This window comes from Leptinotarsa decemlineata, unplaced genomic scaffold, assembly GCF_025532065.1.
Source record: "Leptinotarsa decemlineata unplaced genomic scaffold, Ldec_3_MD MMD2_P_RNA_scaffold_5, whole genome shotgun sequence".
Classification (NCBI taxonomy): Eukaryota; Metazoa; Arthropoda; class Insecta; order Coleoptera; family Chrysomelidae; genus Leptinotarsa; species Leptinotarsa decemlineata.
Window position 1 is genome coordinate 18,634,623 of NW_027412532.1, and position 18,397 is coordinate 18,653,019.

The 18,397-nt window shown below is 32.3% G+C and overlaps 1 protein-coding gene across 2 annotated transcripts in view; it reads left to right on the plus strand.

Moving 5' to 3' along the window:
• Positions 1 to 12,397, plus strand: part of LOC111502660 (uncharacterized) — a 63,713-nt gene extending 51,316 nt beyond the window's left edge. For both annotated transcript variants that reach the window (XM_023156784.2, XM_074169665.1), the window contains exon 2: positions 9,424 to 12,397. In XM_023156784.2, coding sequence (XP_023012552.1) covers positions 9,424 to 12,201 — 2,778 coding nt within the window. In that variant the 3' untranslated portion in view covers positions 12,202 to 12,397. The remainder of the gene's footprint in view (positions 1 to 9,423) is intronic.
• Positions 12,398 to 18,397: the final 6,000 nt, after the last annotated feature.

The window sequence follows — 18,397 nt, forward strand, 5'->3', positions numbered from 1 at the left end:
TTCAAAACCAACACATACTATTTTATAAATTTTCCAAAGCCTTGTCTTGGATATCGCAAAAAAAATCAAATCATCAAGCAAATTACATATTAAAGCATGTGCAAAATATGCGAAATGTTAATTATGGGTGAAAAAATGTGGCAGGAGTGACCTTGGTTTTAAATCTATTGATGATGTTACCAAGGATACTTATATTTGCTCACTACATTTCGTTGGAGAAAGTGGTCCAACTGAACAAAATCCTGATCCTTTAAGCTATCAGGAATTTCAACATACGTACATTATTCCTTATTGCATTTTTTACTGTAAATTTCATTAATTTCATATATATTTTGTTGTAATAAATATTTCCCTCTAAAAAAAATTACTAAACATATTCAATTCTTCAGTATTTACATATTTGTCTAATTAATGTCATATGTACAGCCTCAAAATATTAATGGCTTGATTTATTTATTAGTTCCATAAGTAATACTCTTGTCAACTGAAATATATTTTCAATTACATCAAATAAATTCACATTATTAATAAGAATAAAACTGTAAATACTATTTTTTTATATGTTTTTAGATAGTAAACAAATGCTGCGATACTTAACCTCTCAATCAGCTCACTTTTTTTTTCCTTTTTGCAGACGCCCATGAAGTTTTAACCGCCTTTTAAATTGTTCACACTTATGAGCCTCAACTAAATTATAAACAAGTGAAGCACCATCAATGGTTTTTTCCAATAATTTATTTGTTTGTAGAGATAATATTCCTTGCCCAGCCATTGTTGATTAAAACAGTACGAATGTTTTGAATTACCGCCATTTCAATATGACAGCTACGCTTGCGCTTGCGCTTGATAAAAAGGTCTATAGAGATCCTGAAATAACAATCAGTAAAATATTTCAAAGTTCTTGTTGTATGTAACTAAGTATGAAACATACAAATTTGGTTGATTGAGATAAGATTTTTGTATATGTCAAAAATGTTACTTCAACTGTTATATGAAAGTAAATAAAATATGTGTCGTTTGTTTAAATTCCCAGACAAGTTAAAAACATTGATATCTACAATCGCTCGAAACGAATTGTTAAATGGTTTGTTGTGCTTCAGAAATATCTTTCTGGTATTTTTGTAAACTATGTAATTTTCCATAGCCTCTGTAGATGAACATTATAAACAACTATGTATATATAGAAATTATTATTGAGAGCAACAGAATCAGAATAATTTCGAGTTTGCACGACGCACATAGGTTGGTGAGAGAGTTGGGTATGATGTCATTATAAAACTTTTGATTTTCTCATTACAATAGTTTTTAAATTTTTTAATTTTGGTAAATAGTTTTGTAAAAAATTACTGTTGAAAATTTGAACTTTTTAGGTGCTTATCTACTACTTAGTTCGTTGAATGTTCAAACGGATGAACAGTTGTGTCCATACATTAATAAAGATTTTGTTCGAAATTTTCTCACATATTCCAGAGCAAATGATTCGTCAGCATTCGTTAACTAGGCTGCACCAACCTGTGCTTGTGCACCCTCATCATACTGTAGATTTTGAAAACTCTTTCTTCTTAAATGGATTGGGAGAAAAGGCAGTTCCTTTTGACCTCTAAGGTCACCAGATTTTTCTCACCTTGAATACTTTTTGTGAGGTAGAAGAAGTAAAGTCTAAAGAATATACATTGTGTTCACGAGTTTCAACATTTAATTGACTAAGTAGTACAAAAGTATCAGGTAGAATTTTGTAGTTCAAAAATTACTGTCAAGAAAGTTTCGAAGACTTTGAAAAAGATATCTAACTCACTTACATTCTATTTGAAAATTCAGAGATTATAGCCACTTTCGAATGTTGACGCATTTCCTGATAACGGCTACTCCTGAATTTAGTTACCCTGTATAATAATAATTCAACTAAAATACTTGGTTATAGACATTTTTTACTTCTTCTTTTACTGCCTCTGTCCGAGTCTCTGGAAATCGCCACATCCTTTTTTTCATATGTTAATGTATATGACAATATATTTCCTGTATTAGTGTGTACAGTTGTACAGGACGTTTGTCATATTCTTCTGGATCTGATTTTCGGTTATTCAGAAAATAGGCTCGTTCTGTCAAATTTATTATTGTGCATTCTTTGTATATTCTGATAGTCCTTGTCATCCAGAATATCATGGAAAAAAAGTGTTCACTGTTAACAAGATATGCAATTTTAAAACTGCATATTTGTCTAAAGCTAGTGTGACGTTATGAGATATGTGCCATTGTCGATACAGCGTGTGAACCAGGTCTGAGCTGTTATAGAGCGAAGCATTTGATGATCGATATTTGAATGAGAATGTGTTTAGTCCAGCCTCATTTTCAAATCAGGTGAACTCTCACAACAAGAAAAAAATCGGATGTCACAGGGAAAGACATCAATTTTCTTTCGATGTGAGAATTGATTTGAAATTAAGGCCCCAGGAAAGTTTTATTGAGGCAGACCCAAGTAGTTTAACGAAGGGGGAATCACTCATGGTTATGGAATATTTTGAAAAGACTAAGAACTGAGTTTTTTTTTTATCAAATTCAATGATTGAAGGCTTTTATGATAATCAATTATTTGAATTCAAATTTTTGCAGCAATGAGCAAAAAAAATGAAGGGATATATTTCAGAATATTTATATGTTTAGATAATAATGTATTGTATAACCTGTTCATTAATAGGTATAAATAATAATACCAACTGCAGTTTTTAATTTTTCACCCACCGAGTTTTCAAACTATTTTAAATTGAATGAAGTAGCATAAATAGAAAATATTTTTGAATGTCTTTTGTGCTTTTTGTTATGAAATTCATTTATAATGTTAAGTATGATATTACTTTCATTATTTCAAAATATTTCTCATAAAAGTCATAGAAAAAGTATAGTAATCTACTGACGAGTGATACCCACACATTTATCCCTCGTGAATTGGTAGTTATAAAGTCATAGCCAATTCTGTGTTCTGTCAGTCAGGATGATCAATAATATTTCGCAATTTTTTGTAATGAATAAATAGGTTATGCGCCAACAAATTGCGCGTTGAATGCCAAAAATAAGAAAATGTTGGTGTCAGAAACAGATGACTATCAAAAATAGCTTATTCTGTCAAATTTCACCCAATTATTCTCAACCTTCAAAGCATCAATTAAGTTAAGAGTCACGCACGCATGGCAGTAATGAAACAGTTGATCTAAAATTGAAGAAAGCAAATCTGAAAGCAACAAGGTCAAAAGTTACTTTCAGGGCATTAATCAGCGAAACTACTCGATGTCTTTGTCAGGAAACATCGTGATTGGCGTGATCCCAAATGTTTTGGGGTTTTTATTTTCTAATGAATCGAAGTACCATTCATATATACAGAGTGAATCAAGAATATTTCCCAAAAATTGTGGGAAACCTCGAAAGGAAGGAATAAAGCAATCAAGTTCTCAAAATAAACTACTCACAAAGATGTGTGGATCATGCATAAAATTTAGTTTCAGATACAAACTGGAAGAAAAAGCGTTGAACATTGAATTACACGAAAATCACTTTTACCTATTCAGTTTGTCATCCGAACATATGTTGAATCATATACAATCCCTAAGAATGCTACAAAATATAAAGAGTTAGAAGTCTTTGTATAATAATTGTATAATTATTGCTTCGAACAAATTATAGAAACTGGTTTGGCTTGTTGCCTTACAACACAGCTTACATAAAAATCTTATGATGTCAGCTGTGCTAGGAATCACACGTTAAAATATAAGACCTCGTTAGTACTTAGCTCGCACAAGTTTCGACTTCTGAGAGTTGTTCGTAGGGGTGCAGCAGCTGGTTAACGGAAAAACAGATCTGGTTTCTTGAAGAGAAGGGAAGAAACTCAAAGACATATATTGAATTGTTTCCAATGAATCAAAAAGACAATTTTTCATTCAATACAAATGACCTTTCAATTTGAATGACCCCAGTTTCGAAATATTCCCTTGTTTTTGCCCTAGTCCAAGTTATCAATAATTGAAAATGAAGTTTCCGGATTTATCAAGGAATCAACACCAGGTGTTGTTACAGTGTTTATTGGACATACAAAAAGAATCTGGCCAATGTTTTCAGTCTCTTGTGAGGTACAGATTGTGCATAACTTAGTCAGGGTTTATAATGTACGTAGACATGTTCAGTGTAAATTTCAGTTTAAACTTATTACATAAAAGCAGTTGCGCAATAATACAGGTGACATGTATGGGCAATTTTAGTAGCGAATAATTTTTTGTATGAAGATGGAGAAATGAAAACTAAAATTTTTTTTTTACAAAAACTAATCTTGAAATATGACCCTTTCAGTTTATGACAAATATCATTTTATCTTAAAAAAATGTCACTTCAACATGTTCTGTCACGGTACGTTTCTGATATTAATAATAATAAATAATTAAGAAAGGAGGGTTTTTAAATAGATATTTGTAAAGGAAGGAAATTAATACTGATTGATTTCATCTTTGTGTTATTTGTAATTCATCATCATTATCTTACGATTAAGCTTTCGAGTGATGAGAATCTCGTTTTATTGGGTATCAGGATGCTGACGCCATTAAAACAAAATTCTCAACGAGGTAATCAATTTCGAATATCGATTGTTTTCTTCAAAATAAACTGATTTTACTATACCACCTTCTACACATTTAAGTGTAAAATACTGCATAGTACATGCAATTACAAAAGAAGCGATACACTTTACGTTCCGTCACTGAAAGACTAAATTCCTTGACCGAGACATTGTCTTTCTTCATGTCTCGTTCAATGAAGCAAAGATTCTACCCACGGGCCAAATTCCAATTATTGAAATTGATGGAACTTTCTACTCTTAATGTCAATATGCGATAAATTGTAATGATAAAGTTTGAATGAAAAATACAAGTGTATGTTGATGGAGGCAATAAAATTTGACCCGACTTCAGTGATGTAAAAAGGGGGAAAGTGACGATCAAATTATCTGGGTGCGTGCATTTTTGGGCATATATATATATATATATATATATATAATATATATATATATATATATATATATATATATATATATACCCTTTTTTTGAATCATGCACGTGGTTTCCTCTTCAAGGAACAGGTGGTTCTTTAATTTGATAATATAATGATGTATCATTAAATCTACTATATATTGTTTGTCTGTAACGTCCTGAGTGACATCTTAGTAATTTTTCATATATGTTACGTCCATACTCAACCTGCCACACAACCTCACATACACTCATCCCTGATGATGATAATAAAGATTATCGAAAGCTTGGAATCTGTGTTATAAGAGTACACTAAATTTTTGGCCTGCTGCATACCCAAATATTGTTTCACTTATTTTCTGACTAGTCAGCAAAAAGACTACTTTTTTCTATATATATATATTATATATATATATATATATATATATATATATATATATATATATATATATATATAATATATATATATATATATATACACATTTATATCATATATATTTATATCAGGTGATGCATTCAGTTGAAAGACTGGATGCTGAGTTTTAAAATCTGCGAATTTCTAATATTTGCAGAGACAACAAAGAGGGGCGGTTGTCAAGCCGGTGATAAAAGTACTTTGAAAAAAATGGTAATTCTATTGGTAATTATAGACCAATATCATTGACAAGTTATATTAGTAAAGTGTTTGAAAAATGTATAAGAAAACATTTTTTTCAACTAAACAATTTGGTTTCAGGGCAGGAATGTCAACAGATGGTGCAATTTTCAGTGTATCTCGAAATATATATATAAATATATATATATATATATATATAATGGTCCGAATGCTAACAAAAAAGTGATTAGAATATACTAACACAATACGGAATAAGAAGTGTTTGCCTTGAAGTTTTCTGAAGTTCCTTAAGAAACAGAAAACAGTTCGTAAAAATAAATGAATATAAGAGTAACCAACAAATAACAAAGTGTGGTGTTCCTCAAAGCACGGTTTTAGGACCTGTCCTTTTTTTGATTTACTAAATATAAATCTTGATGGTGATCTATATTAATATGCAGGCGGCATTGTATATTTGTAGTGGAAGAAGATAACTGGGACGAGACCATATCGAAAGCTGAAGTTGGCATCTTAATTTTGAAACATTACATGGGTTATGACTTCCTCACACTTAATATCACAAAAACTAAATTTATTACATTTCCATGTAATGAAAAATAACCAAAATTTGATGAAATAAAAATTCATAGCGCGAAATTTTTACAGAAACATTTCAAATTTCAAAAATACAAGTCTGTTCATAAATATGCAATAACAATAATTTTTAAAACACCTTTCAGATTTCCATCAAAAGTTTAATTAAAAAATTATTTCATTTTAAATTTCACACAAACATTTTACAAAATCAGCACCATCTATATAAAAAAACATTTTGCAAATACTGACATAATAGAACATCAGTGTAATATAAGATCAAATAAAGACCAATAAATGCCTTCAAATTGCTAAGTGTAGTTTACATTTAATGCAAAAACCCTGCATAATGTGATCACATTGAAATAATTGATAATAAAATACTATTGTTGATATATTTCTGTTTAAAATCTTCAAAATCAATTTATTTTTTCATGAACAATAACTATTAATAGTTAACATAATTTTTATTTTTCAACTAACCCAATCAGACTGTGTTAAAATATTATGCCTGTACTAATGTTTTAATATTTGAAGACACTCATTTGATATTGTACATTTGTACCAATACTTTCTAATTCTTTTTTATTGTGGAAAATTGTAGTTTTTCCCCTATTTTATTATTGAGTAATTCATTTCTTCATAATTAAGTTTTATCTCTCTATATAAGAATAATTATTGTTGGATTACTCACAAGACACTGAGTCGTAAGTAATGCCCTTAACAGTTTTAGGTCTCATGTAACCCCTTCCTACTTCATAAGGATATCTCACCACTTCAAGTTTACTTGGTTTTTCTCTGCAAGTTGTTTTAGATATTGTTTTCTGTCAAAAATTAGTGTAAACGAGCACGTGTGTAAGGTCACTACTTCATATGACTGTAAGAGCAAGCTCCACTTTGGATCCATAAATATATTATTCCTTGTATCATCTTTCCCACCAACCGATTTCCTGGAGTCTTTGAAGTCTACTAGATACTCGTTAGGACAAGCGGATTGTTCCGAATTCTTGGAGTTCTTGTTGAATACTCTTCGTAAGCAAAACAATAGCAGAATCAATACTCCTGACCGCTCTGTATTGAATGCTTCCGTACAGTGTTTGTGTTTGTAAATCTTTTGTTGGAAATATCCTCACTTGTTTACTTTTTAGTAAATGTTCAATAGATACCAAGAACGTATGTGAATTTCTGGAACTTCAACTAGCGTTTCCTAATATGACTAATAACCAGTCCATGCAAAGCTTATTGTTAAATCATCTGAAATGGAACTTTCAACAGGTGATGCTCGACTGTATTGCCAAACATGCGCCAAACTAAGTGACTGTTATAAGAAAACAAGTATAGCTGAGGCACCAATCAATCTAATAATAGCACTGAGTTAACCTTTGATTGAAGCACCAAACTCTTACGAAGGTTCGAAATAGATGAACACTTCAATCTAGCAGACCACTATTATAATATTCATGCAGTCATTGTTCATTGTGGTTCTGGCATCATATCTGGTCATTATCACACATTGGTCAAAGACGAATCGGACTGGTTTAAGTTTGACGATAGTCGCGTCACGAAGTGTTATGGTGATGCATTGAATTCATTGGAGCCTCTGGAGACACCCTACATTTTCTTTTATAAGAGAGAGGACATTGTTGGATCAAGAACTTCAGATGATGTGGTGCTGCAGGTTTTTCCGGGTGTTCCTGCAGCTGAAAAGCATATGCGCCACTGAAATCAATGAAGTCGCCCCGGAGCGCTAATTAATTTTTGTTTTATAATTTTATGATTTGTATTTTGGAAGTGTTATTCAAATATATTTTGCAGTCTATTATTCCATTGCATTACCGTCTAACCGTGACCCATTTTCAGTAGTTATATGATGGAATCGGCCGATACTTGATGAAAATCCATAACTAACGTATTCCAAAAACACTTTATTGTGAGATTTTCACTAAATTGTTTTACAAAAACGCAACACGTGTTTCGCCATACAATGGCTTCATCTGGCGTGTTGTTTGGTGGTTGTTTATAACTATTTAAAATTGCATTTTCAATTCGTATCTGTGGCTAAGACACTGCCTGTGTGTTTTAACAAGAATTCTGTAGAAGTGAGTTCACACTATTTTTGTTTCTGTCTCAACACATTCATGTACACGAAAGATTCAGTTTTGAATGTATTTTTCGGTTCGGTATCTTCCTTCTCCTCAATCTCAAATGGTGAGGAGCTTCGTAGATCACAATTTTTCTGAAGTTGGTAGGAAATAGTTTTCGAGTGGGAATTCTAAATTGACATTAAAATGTTACGGACAAAGTCTGTGTATTCTTACTATTCACTATATATACATTTCTCAGTGCCATGCTGACATCTACTAGTATCAAACAAGGGAGGGTGTATGTTAAAATATACAATTCTTGGGTATACCTATTAGCACAGAATACTAGAAAACTGAAATAGCATCAACTTCAATGCCCTCTAATTTTTTGATGAACTCTTTATTTCATGGAAACATCTTTCGTTCACAGTAATGGCCAGCATATTCTCTTCTACTTCTACCGTTCTTACTGTCATGAGCCTTTCTGGTCCTTCATTTCGCTTCAATGCTCCTGTTTCACGAAGTCGTTGATGTATACTTTGGAAGGTTTTTCTATTAGGCATATTACGATTAGGTAATCGTTCAGTGTACAACCGCCTAGCTTTCCAATGAATTGCCATCACCAAGTCCGTAAATGAAATGCATGTCAGCCATCTCTGCGTTACTATAGCCGTCCACGATAGAGGACTTCACTAACAAGACTTTAAATATTAAACCCAGAAAATGTACGTCGAATAGACAAAGTCAATCAGTTTCAACCTATTTGACACATACAAATGATCACTTACAAGACATACTATTCAAATTGAATGTCTGCAGCCATTTGTAGTAATCGAAATATTGTTAGATACCAACGGAATTGTTAGATTTTTTATTACTTGGTAAGCCCAGTGTAGTAAACTATACTTTTATGTCGGCGCTACGTTGATGATTTTAAAATTACCAAAATTGTTATTGTCGAAATTCTTTTTCGCCCCATATCTTCGAAACAAAGCGCCCCATCAAATACCATCAAAGGACCAAATATCCTTAGATTAGTCAAGGAATAGTCCCTTAATTGTTTGCCGCATGTTCAATAAACACTCAGTATACCATATACCTTGCGATAATCATGGTAACTAATATTTGTTTTCATTTGTTTCAGACTTATACCGAATCAGAAGTGAAATCTATCCGTGGCGAATTGGAAATAGTCCAGAAAGCTCTCAAACTCCAGACCAGAAGATGCAGGCAGCTGGTGGCAGAATACACTAAGAGGTTGCAAGAGAAGGAACAACAGTATCACACTGAAAAATCACTGAGAGACGACCAGCTAGCGAAAGTTCTCAGAGCGCTGTTGATTTTTGAAGCCAGGCTCAGACAAGAACAAAAATACATAAGCCATCAATTGAATGAAAAGGATTATATAATTAGAAAGCAAACCAACGATATAAAAAGATTGCTCTCGAATCAGTACTGCAAAAATTGTAACCAGTATTACACATCCAGTCCGATTCAGGAAAGTCTCGACAGCAGCACTGAGTACGTTGTTACCGATTACCAGTCATCAAATTTTGAGTCCTTGGACAGCAGTACTGAAACATATGCGACTTTATCGGAAATAGGATACAATAAATCAGATAATCTTCTCGAAGATAATTCCAAATCTGAAACTGAATCAATCAAAAATATTTACTTGAAAAATCGGAACAGTAAAGATTCTTTTGGTCGGCGGTCTAAAAAGGTGCCTCACAGAAAGAGCATTGGAAGTTACTTTGAGGTGTTGAAGCTACGAAATGATAGCAATAGCCCAATATCGAATGACGACAATACAAGTAATGACTATGATAATTTGGATTCCTTGCCCCCAGAAAGCATTACCGACAAAATAAGTTTAGTTTCTGAGAACATCGAGGAAATATTCGACCAGAATCAGGAAATGGTGAATCAGACTGATTCCAGCTTGAGTATATCTCTGTCAGAGTGCGAGGATACCATCATCAATAAAATAACCGAAGTGGTGAAAGAACCCAATTCAGAAAGTAATGAGGAATTTAATGGAGTTGAGAAAGTGTGTGAAACACAAGTACAAGAAAAAAAACTTTCACAAATAACTGAATCTATTCCAGTATTCGAAGCAGATGAAGGAGCAAATGATAACTGGTATGCTAGTGCTAGTGACCAAGAAGATGAGGAACATGGAGGTGTTTACAAAGACAACCCCGTGCTTGAATGCATGAATGAAATTCTCTTGCAGAATATGAAAGATTCTTTGAACTCTCCACCCAAAACGCCAAATCTAGAGAAAAAAGGTACAAAAAATAAAAGAGTTAAGTTCAGTGATGAAGAGGAGAAGTCGCATGATCCAGTTGAAGTTCAACTGACAGAATCGAATGTAAAGGAAAAGCAGGAAAATTCTGGCCATGATTACTATGAAACACCCGTTCGGAGAACTCCCAATTTTTATGAAACTCCACAGAGTATATATAGTAATGATTATGAGCAGATTCTGAGTAAATGTAGTGAAACATTTTCCAATCTTCCACAACAAGAAAAAAAGATTCTTGTGAGACCATTGAGTTTACCAGATCCACCTCTCAACCATTACTATGTTGATATGGAAGATAATATTGAAAAGGGGGACAATGTTGGGAAAGTTGTGAGAAAGAGTAAAATTTTACGTATACCTCCAGCCCTGCCTCCGAAACCTGCCAATTTAGTTTCAAAATACAAAACTCAGAATTCACCTAAAGAAACGCCAATTAAAAAGGGAAATGAGAGTGTATTGGAGTGTGAACCTGAATACTGTTCAATATCAGAACTAAATTTACCACAAAGTAAAAATGTTTCTTTTAGAAAAATTTGCGTGGCTGCGGAAATTAATGCCCCAACATCGCTAGACGTTTTGAATAAACTGAACGTATCTGAAAAACCAAAAAGTAAAGTTGAACGTAAATCTACTGATACTGATACAATTAACTTGAAAGATGATTCAGTTATGAAAAAATGTGTTGAGAAAATAAACGTACAACAGATCAAACAGACTCCCGTCAAGTCCGAAATTATTATCAACTTGTCCCCTAAGAAAAATGATCCTGAAATACCAAAGTTACCCCAAGTTTCTGAAATAATCATTCCAGAAGAGAAGCAAGAATCAGAAAAAGAAGAAAGAATAAGTCAGGATAACTATGTGCAAAACAATTCACAGATACTGAAGTTACAAACTAACAGAAAGGAGAGCCTTCGAAGACCCATTGCTATTGGATCTTCAGTGTCAAGCCTAATAACAGGGTTCAATAATCAACAATTATTAAATGAAATCAAAAAGAAACCAGAAAGATCTAAGCTGAGTAAGCATTTGTTTTCTAGTTTTGAGAACCTCCAAAACTCAGATAAACATAAGACGCCTGTTGAAAAAGAGCCATCCACAATTCCCAATTTTGAAAAATTTGACTTGAGGCAGAATTTTGAAGAGTTCAAACTAGATGAATGTGAAATAGAAGAGTATACTGTCGAAGAAGACGTTAAAAGTGAACTATCTGATTCGGTCACTGACAAATCAGAAGATTCAAGTGAAGTAGCTAATTGTTCTACAAGAGTAGAACTGATTCGAGCGAAGAATGACATAATTCCTCCAATTTTGAATAAAAGCTCAGTTGAGTTGTTGAAAAAACATTTAGAACTCCAAGCTAATCACACCAACCCAGAGGAAGTAAGCAAAGAGAAGGTTCTCTGTAGACCAAACGAACCTACTTATGAACATTTTCTAGAATGTACCGGGTTGAGTACAAAATCAATATTAACTCCATCTAGGATGATGAGCAATCACAAAAACATGTTGAAGCCGAAAGATGTAAAGCTGCGTCCCAAAGTTAAATCCACTAATATATTCGAAAGACATAGTACCAGTACCATGAAGTACTGGTCAGAACCATATATTTAATGTTTGACTAATGTGTTATCTATGATTGTTTTTCTTTATTTATGTTAGCTTATGTTATGTTCTTTCAATGTTTTCAATATGTGAACTAATAGTAACTTTATTTCAGCAATGTATCTGAATTCGTGTCTATGTCAACATATTGTTCTTAATATAAATGTAAATGTTTTGTTTATAATAAATTATTTATCTATTTAAATTCTATCGTGTACCTTTCGAAAGTATATATATTATTTCATCGTTATACAGGGTGTAACTAAATAAGTGTAAAACATTTAAAGAGGTGATTCCTTATCGAAAAAAAGATAGGATCTTTCATATAAAGAAATTTCATTGGAGTATCTCTTGTTAAGATACAGCCCCTTGAAGGGGGTACATAAAATTTGTATAACAATTTTTTTCACAAGCACTAAAAAAGTTACAATATTGAAATTAACCTGACGTTTTGTACTACCAAAGAGACACTTAGCCAGAAATTTATTTGGTTTATCCCATGGTTGTAAGGGGTGGAAAACGTAACCCCTAAAATTTATTTCCAATGTAACTTTTTGTCTCATTATTTGTTTACCATTCAAAAATTTATTTCCGATATGTTCAATTTTTAAGAGAAGTGCATCCAGTACTGCTGGAGGAAGTTCCTTTGGACGTCAGAAGGGATATGTTTTTTATGCATGATGGGGCTCCCGCCCATTTTAGTCAAGTAGCACGTCAGCATTTAACTGAAACATATTCAAATCAGTGGATAGGTCGAGGAGGACCACAGAACTGGCCCGCTCGATCCCCGGATCTCAATCCTCTCGATTTCTCTATTTGGGGCCATTTACAGCATTTGGTTTATCGTACTCCTGTTCGCGATGTAGAGGACTTGAGAAACCGCATCATCGATGCGTGCAGGGTAATCAGAGAGACTCCAGGAATATTTGAGTGAATACGTGGCTCAATGCGCCGACGTCTAGACGCATTCGTAATGTCTGAAGGTAGACATATTGAACATTTACTTTGATTTCTACATGTTGTGTGTTTTGTTATCAATAAATTAGTTTTGTTTATTACCCTTCAATTGTTTATTACAGGTACTAACTACAAAATAACAATAAATCCAGTTCGCATTTTTGACGATGTATCTCTGTAGTTGTTCGTAAAATAATTTTTTGCTGCGAACTGGTTTATTTTGGGCAAAAAACCCAAGAGACATTTTTTGTTTAGAATGAAACAGGCTATAGGAAATAAATTTTTAAATGGTAAACAAATAATTAAACAAAAAATTACATTGGAAATAAATTTTAGGGGTTGCGTTTTCCACCCCTTACAACCATGGGGTAAACCAAATAAATTACTGGCTAAGTGTCTTTTTGGTAGTACAAAACGTCAGGTTAATTTCAATATTGTAACTTTTTCAGTGCTTGTGAAAAAAATTGTTATACAAATTTTATGTACCCCCTTTAAGGGGCTGTATCCTAACAAGGGATGCTCCAATGAATAGAATAGAATAGAATATCCTTTATTCGCCATAAAAAAATACAATAGTATTATAAGGTTTTGTCAAATATCATATACCATAAGAATATCATAAAAACACTAAATGAATAAATAAAATATAAACAAATAAGGAAATGAGATGTGAACAATTTCAATATAAATATCACTGTCTACGTATATTGTAAATTCAAAATATTAGTTGGTGTTGAAGTCAAATGATAAAAATTCGTCGATACTATAAAAAGCGTTTTCCAGGCAGATATTCTTCATATAATTTGTAAACGAGGCTGTATTTAAGTTTTTTATATCTTCTGGTAGTTTGTTAAATAAAATAGGACCATAATAATTTTTCGCAAAAACGGCAGTGATTTAGTCTTGTGAATTCAATTTTAATCTGTTGTGCTTGTCTGGTGTTATGTGAATGAAAATCGTTTTGATTCAGGTATAAGTGAGGATTTTTTTTACATAATTTATACATGAATAGACGTAAAGAGAAGGTAATGTAAATAATTTATTATTAATAAATGTTGTTTTAACTTCTTGATAACCCAGTTTGAAGATAACTCGCAAAACTTTTCTTTGCAGTCCAAACACTCTTTTTGCATGAGGCGAGTGCCCCCAGAGTACTAGACCATAAGATACATGGGACATAAAAAGTGAATGATAAGCAGTGATAATGGTTTCAATAGATGAGATGCCCATTAAATGAAGTTTCTTTATATGAAAGATCCTATCTTTTTTTCGATGAGGAATCACCTCCTTAATTGTTTTACACTTATTCAGTTACACCATGTATAATGTATAGGTATCAAAAATTTCAGGTTTTGGAAAAATTGAATCAATTCAAAAAGTTGTATATGGGGGTATTCATAAAAAAATTGAGGGACAAAACAGAGGGTGGAAACAAAGTCTCAGGGCCCTTATTATGGATCATTTGAGATTTGAACAATTTACTCTGATCCTCCAAAAATAGAATACTTCACCCAACTTGTTCAATAAAGTAAAACCCTGGTTAACCAAACCCAAGTCAACCAAAACGATTCATTTGAAAAAACATACAAAAATCACCGAATTTTGTAACTAATAAAACAAGTTATTGTAACATGTGAACATTGTTTCAAAATAAAAAAAATACAGAAATTGTTTGTAATGAATTTTTCCCACACACACATTTCAGTGGGTTATTTTTTTTATGTTGACAAGTCAACTAAAAAAGTATCCGAAACAGTTGTCCTTCCTTTATTTCGCTCAACTGGGGTTTTATTGTGTATAAAATATGTCAATATAAGAACTACTTAGTGGCATAGTCTAGTCTGGAGTATTACTATATAAATTGTAAAAGACTGAATGAAAGATATCTGAAAAGAAAATGTACAAGACCTGAAAGCTAAAACATGTACAAGTTATCAAGTTAGGGAGAGGGGTAGAGTATGGTTGGTGACCATGACTGGCTATTTCTACTTATTCATAGAACAACTATGTGAACGTTGGTTACATTACAACTATGCGTTTTCCTATTTTCACTCTATGTACTTTCTGACATGTGTTAGGAATCACATGAAAGTTCGGACCTCGCACAATTTTTGTCTTCTAAGGGTTGTCGTTCATAAGAGAGGAACAGGCGGTTAACGGAAAAGCATTTCAACACATAATGAACATATCAAATACAGTATACTTCCAAGATCCCACTCAAATACCGTGACTGTCAATATGTGAAGTATTTTTTTATTTGGCACAATTTATATTTTTCTGTATGTCCTCAATTTTCATTTTTCATATAGTAGGTACAATCTGTATATTTTATTTCTAAATTCTCAATGAAAAAGTAAGAAATTGTTTTGATATTTGAAAACTGGAACACCCGCTTTTAAAATAACAGTAACTAATGATGATGTTTAATCATTGAGAGAAATAAAAATTACCAATACAAAGTTAACATATCGTGGGGTGAAACTACAACTAGGTAACTACAAATCAGCTGTTTCGAGGAAAACTGAAATTAATGTTATTTCACGACATTGGTAAAATATGAAGGCTTGATTAAATGCAATTTTAGTACCATATCTGAATTTTAATTATTTAGCACTAAAAAATTTTTGTTGTTGATTTAGATACATAATGTTCAATTATAATATTTTTTAAAAGAATGATGCTTTTGTTCGTTTCATATTCAATCTAGCAAAACGGGCTTGTAAATAAATTGTTTATTTGCGATCTATTATTGTTTTGACAATAATGCACTACGAGACTTGTTTCATTTTACAAAAAAAATATATAAATTTGATGAAAACCAACAAATCAATATACTGAACAACAATATATGTGAACATGACTAGTTATAGAATGGATTTTTTCTCTGATGATTACCTTATCTAATTTTGAAAATTCTAAATAGCACCTATAAACTGTCTGCAACAGTTACCTAGTTGTAATTTGTTGTGCACCTAACCTAATGGAATTTTTCTTAAGATAATTATATTTTGCCAAATTTGTAGTTACCTAGTTGTAGTACTCACCCCACAATATTTACCGGTTGAAGTGATTATCATTACTTTAATATTATGTAAATAAGGAATCAACAAAGGCATATCAATGAAGTTTTGTCCAGAAATTTATGAACTTTCAACTTCTCCTTGGGCTTTATAGAAAAAAAGGTATGTATTTGAAATAAGATGACCAAATAAGTAATACCTACTATTAAATAATATGGTACGTGAATTTGGTCATATTTCTTCATAGTTCAGTTATCACGGACACAATTTTTCGAATGTCCACTTTACGAAGCAGGAGTCTGTAAAACAAAAATTCACTGGATAGAACTGCTGGTATAGGCCACCAACAATATACAATTTGATAATTATAGTTGCCTAAACAACAAAAAAGTTTATAGAGGCAAAATGAGAAACAATTTGAAGACTTTCTGTCGCGGGCGACTGTTTTTTTCGAAATGTATTTCACAATTCTCCCGAAGAATGTTTCAATAAATCTATTAATGAATATTTGCAGCAAAACTGAAAATGCACTTGATTAGATTTACGTATACCAGCTACCTTAGCAGCCGGGCAACATAGTACATAGAACAAAAGCGTTAAGTACTTATTCAGTTTCAACTGTTGAAACACGTGTTACGATATTTCACTTGAGTGGGTTATTTCACAAGACCTATTTTTATTAAAACATAGTACGGTGTAAAATGAGTGAAAAAACTAAATTAATAATCAAAAATGCCTTAGAATTATGCGAACGAGCACAAGTGGAACAAAAGTAAGTACCTTTTACCTTCAGTTAAACTTCTTTATTAAAAGTAAAATCATATGAGTAAGAACTAATATGTTCATAATATATATGCAGTATTTGCATAATTGGGAAAATGATAATAATTGTCAATTAAGTTGAAAAGGCAAACGAATCTGTACATAATACAGAACCGGGTAGAAAATATAGTAATGGTGATGAAGACTTTGTTGGACTAGAACCAGTAACTTGACTTTTGTGTACAGTAAGTAATATGGTAAGTAGGAGAGTTGATGAAGATAGTGCACCTGCTCGAAGAGTGTCAAAAGTATATTATTTGGAAAATGCAAGAGGTCGTTTCAAAACTTGTGCTAATTTTTTCCGGAAAACACTTTGTATTTCAAATGGCCCTATTGAAACTGCTATCAAGGGTAAATATTCCGCTGGGACAGAAGGGGCAGAAAAACACCCGGCAATAAGACGTCGGCAGTGGAGAGCGACTCCATGAACTCGGCCATAGAGAATGCTAAAAAAATGAATCGACGTTTATTATGAATGACTGGATTAACTTTTTTAAGCGAAGGCGTTCAAGTAGAAATAACTACAGACAAAAAAAACGAACAAATGCTGAACCAAATGTGCCGTACCAGATATACATGAATTAAAATATGAGGATTTTAAGGATCTGCAAGCCTTCGTTAAGCAACTAATGAAAAATCGAAATCTCGATGAAAATGGTTTCATCGTATCGTGGCTGAAAATAAAATGTCTGAAATTTGAAAAAAAATTCACCCGACATCTTATACTGCCAGTATGACCACTCCTCAGAATATCGAAAAATTGATATCCACGGTTAAACCCGACTACGAAAAGATATTTCTGCTGTCCTTGGAGTTGAACCAGCTTATAGTCAACTGCTTCCAATAAGCAAACAGAAGAAAGAGGACATTTTAAAGCTGTGCCGCAAAGGTTTAATACCGGAAGAGGTGCACCACTGGTATGAATATCTACCACTAACTGTAAGGGTGGACCGTTTGCCGTAGAAGAAGATGAAAATAACGAATAATGAATAGTTACAATTATAGTTTCGAATTTTATCCAAAAAAAGCAATGAAAGTTTTTTTTTAGTGATATTTTATTCAATAACTATTATTGTTTCAGAAGTCATCTTAGAAGTAAAAATGAATAAGTACATTTTTTTCAAAATTCTCCTCAGAAGACATCACCACTTAGTGGGTGGCTTAACTAATTGGAAAGGGTAGCACAATGAAGTATTATCGAAAAAACATCAGGGATATCAGAAGCAAGTTAAAATAGATAAGTGAAATTTATTATTCGTATTTTATTAATTATCGATTATTTCAAAAGTCAGTTATTGTACTTAGTGAGTTTTACTTTCAAAGTGACGATATGTCCATATACAAAGTTGATATTGACACTGTCATTGTTTAATGAATTAATCACTCTACGCCATCATATGACTGAT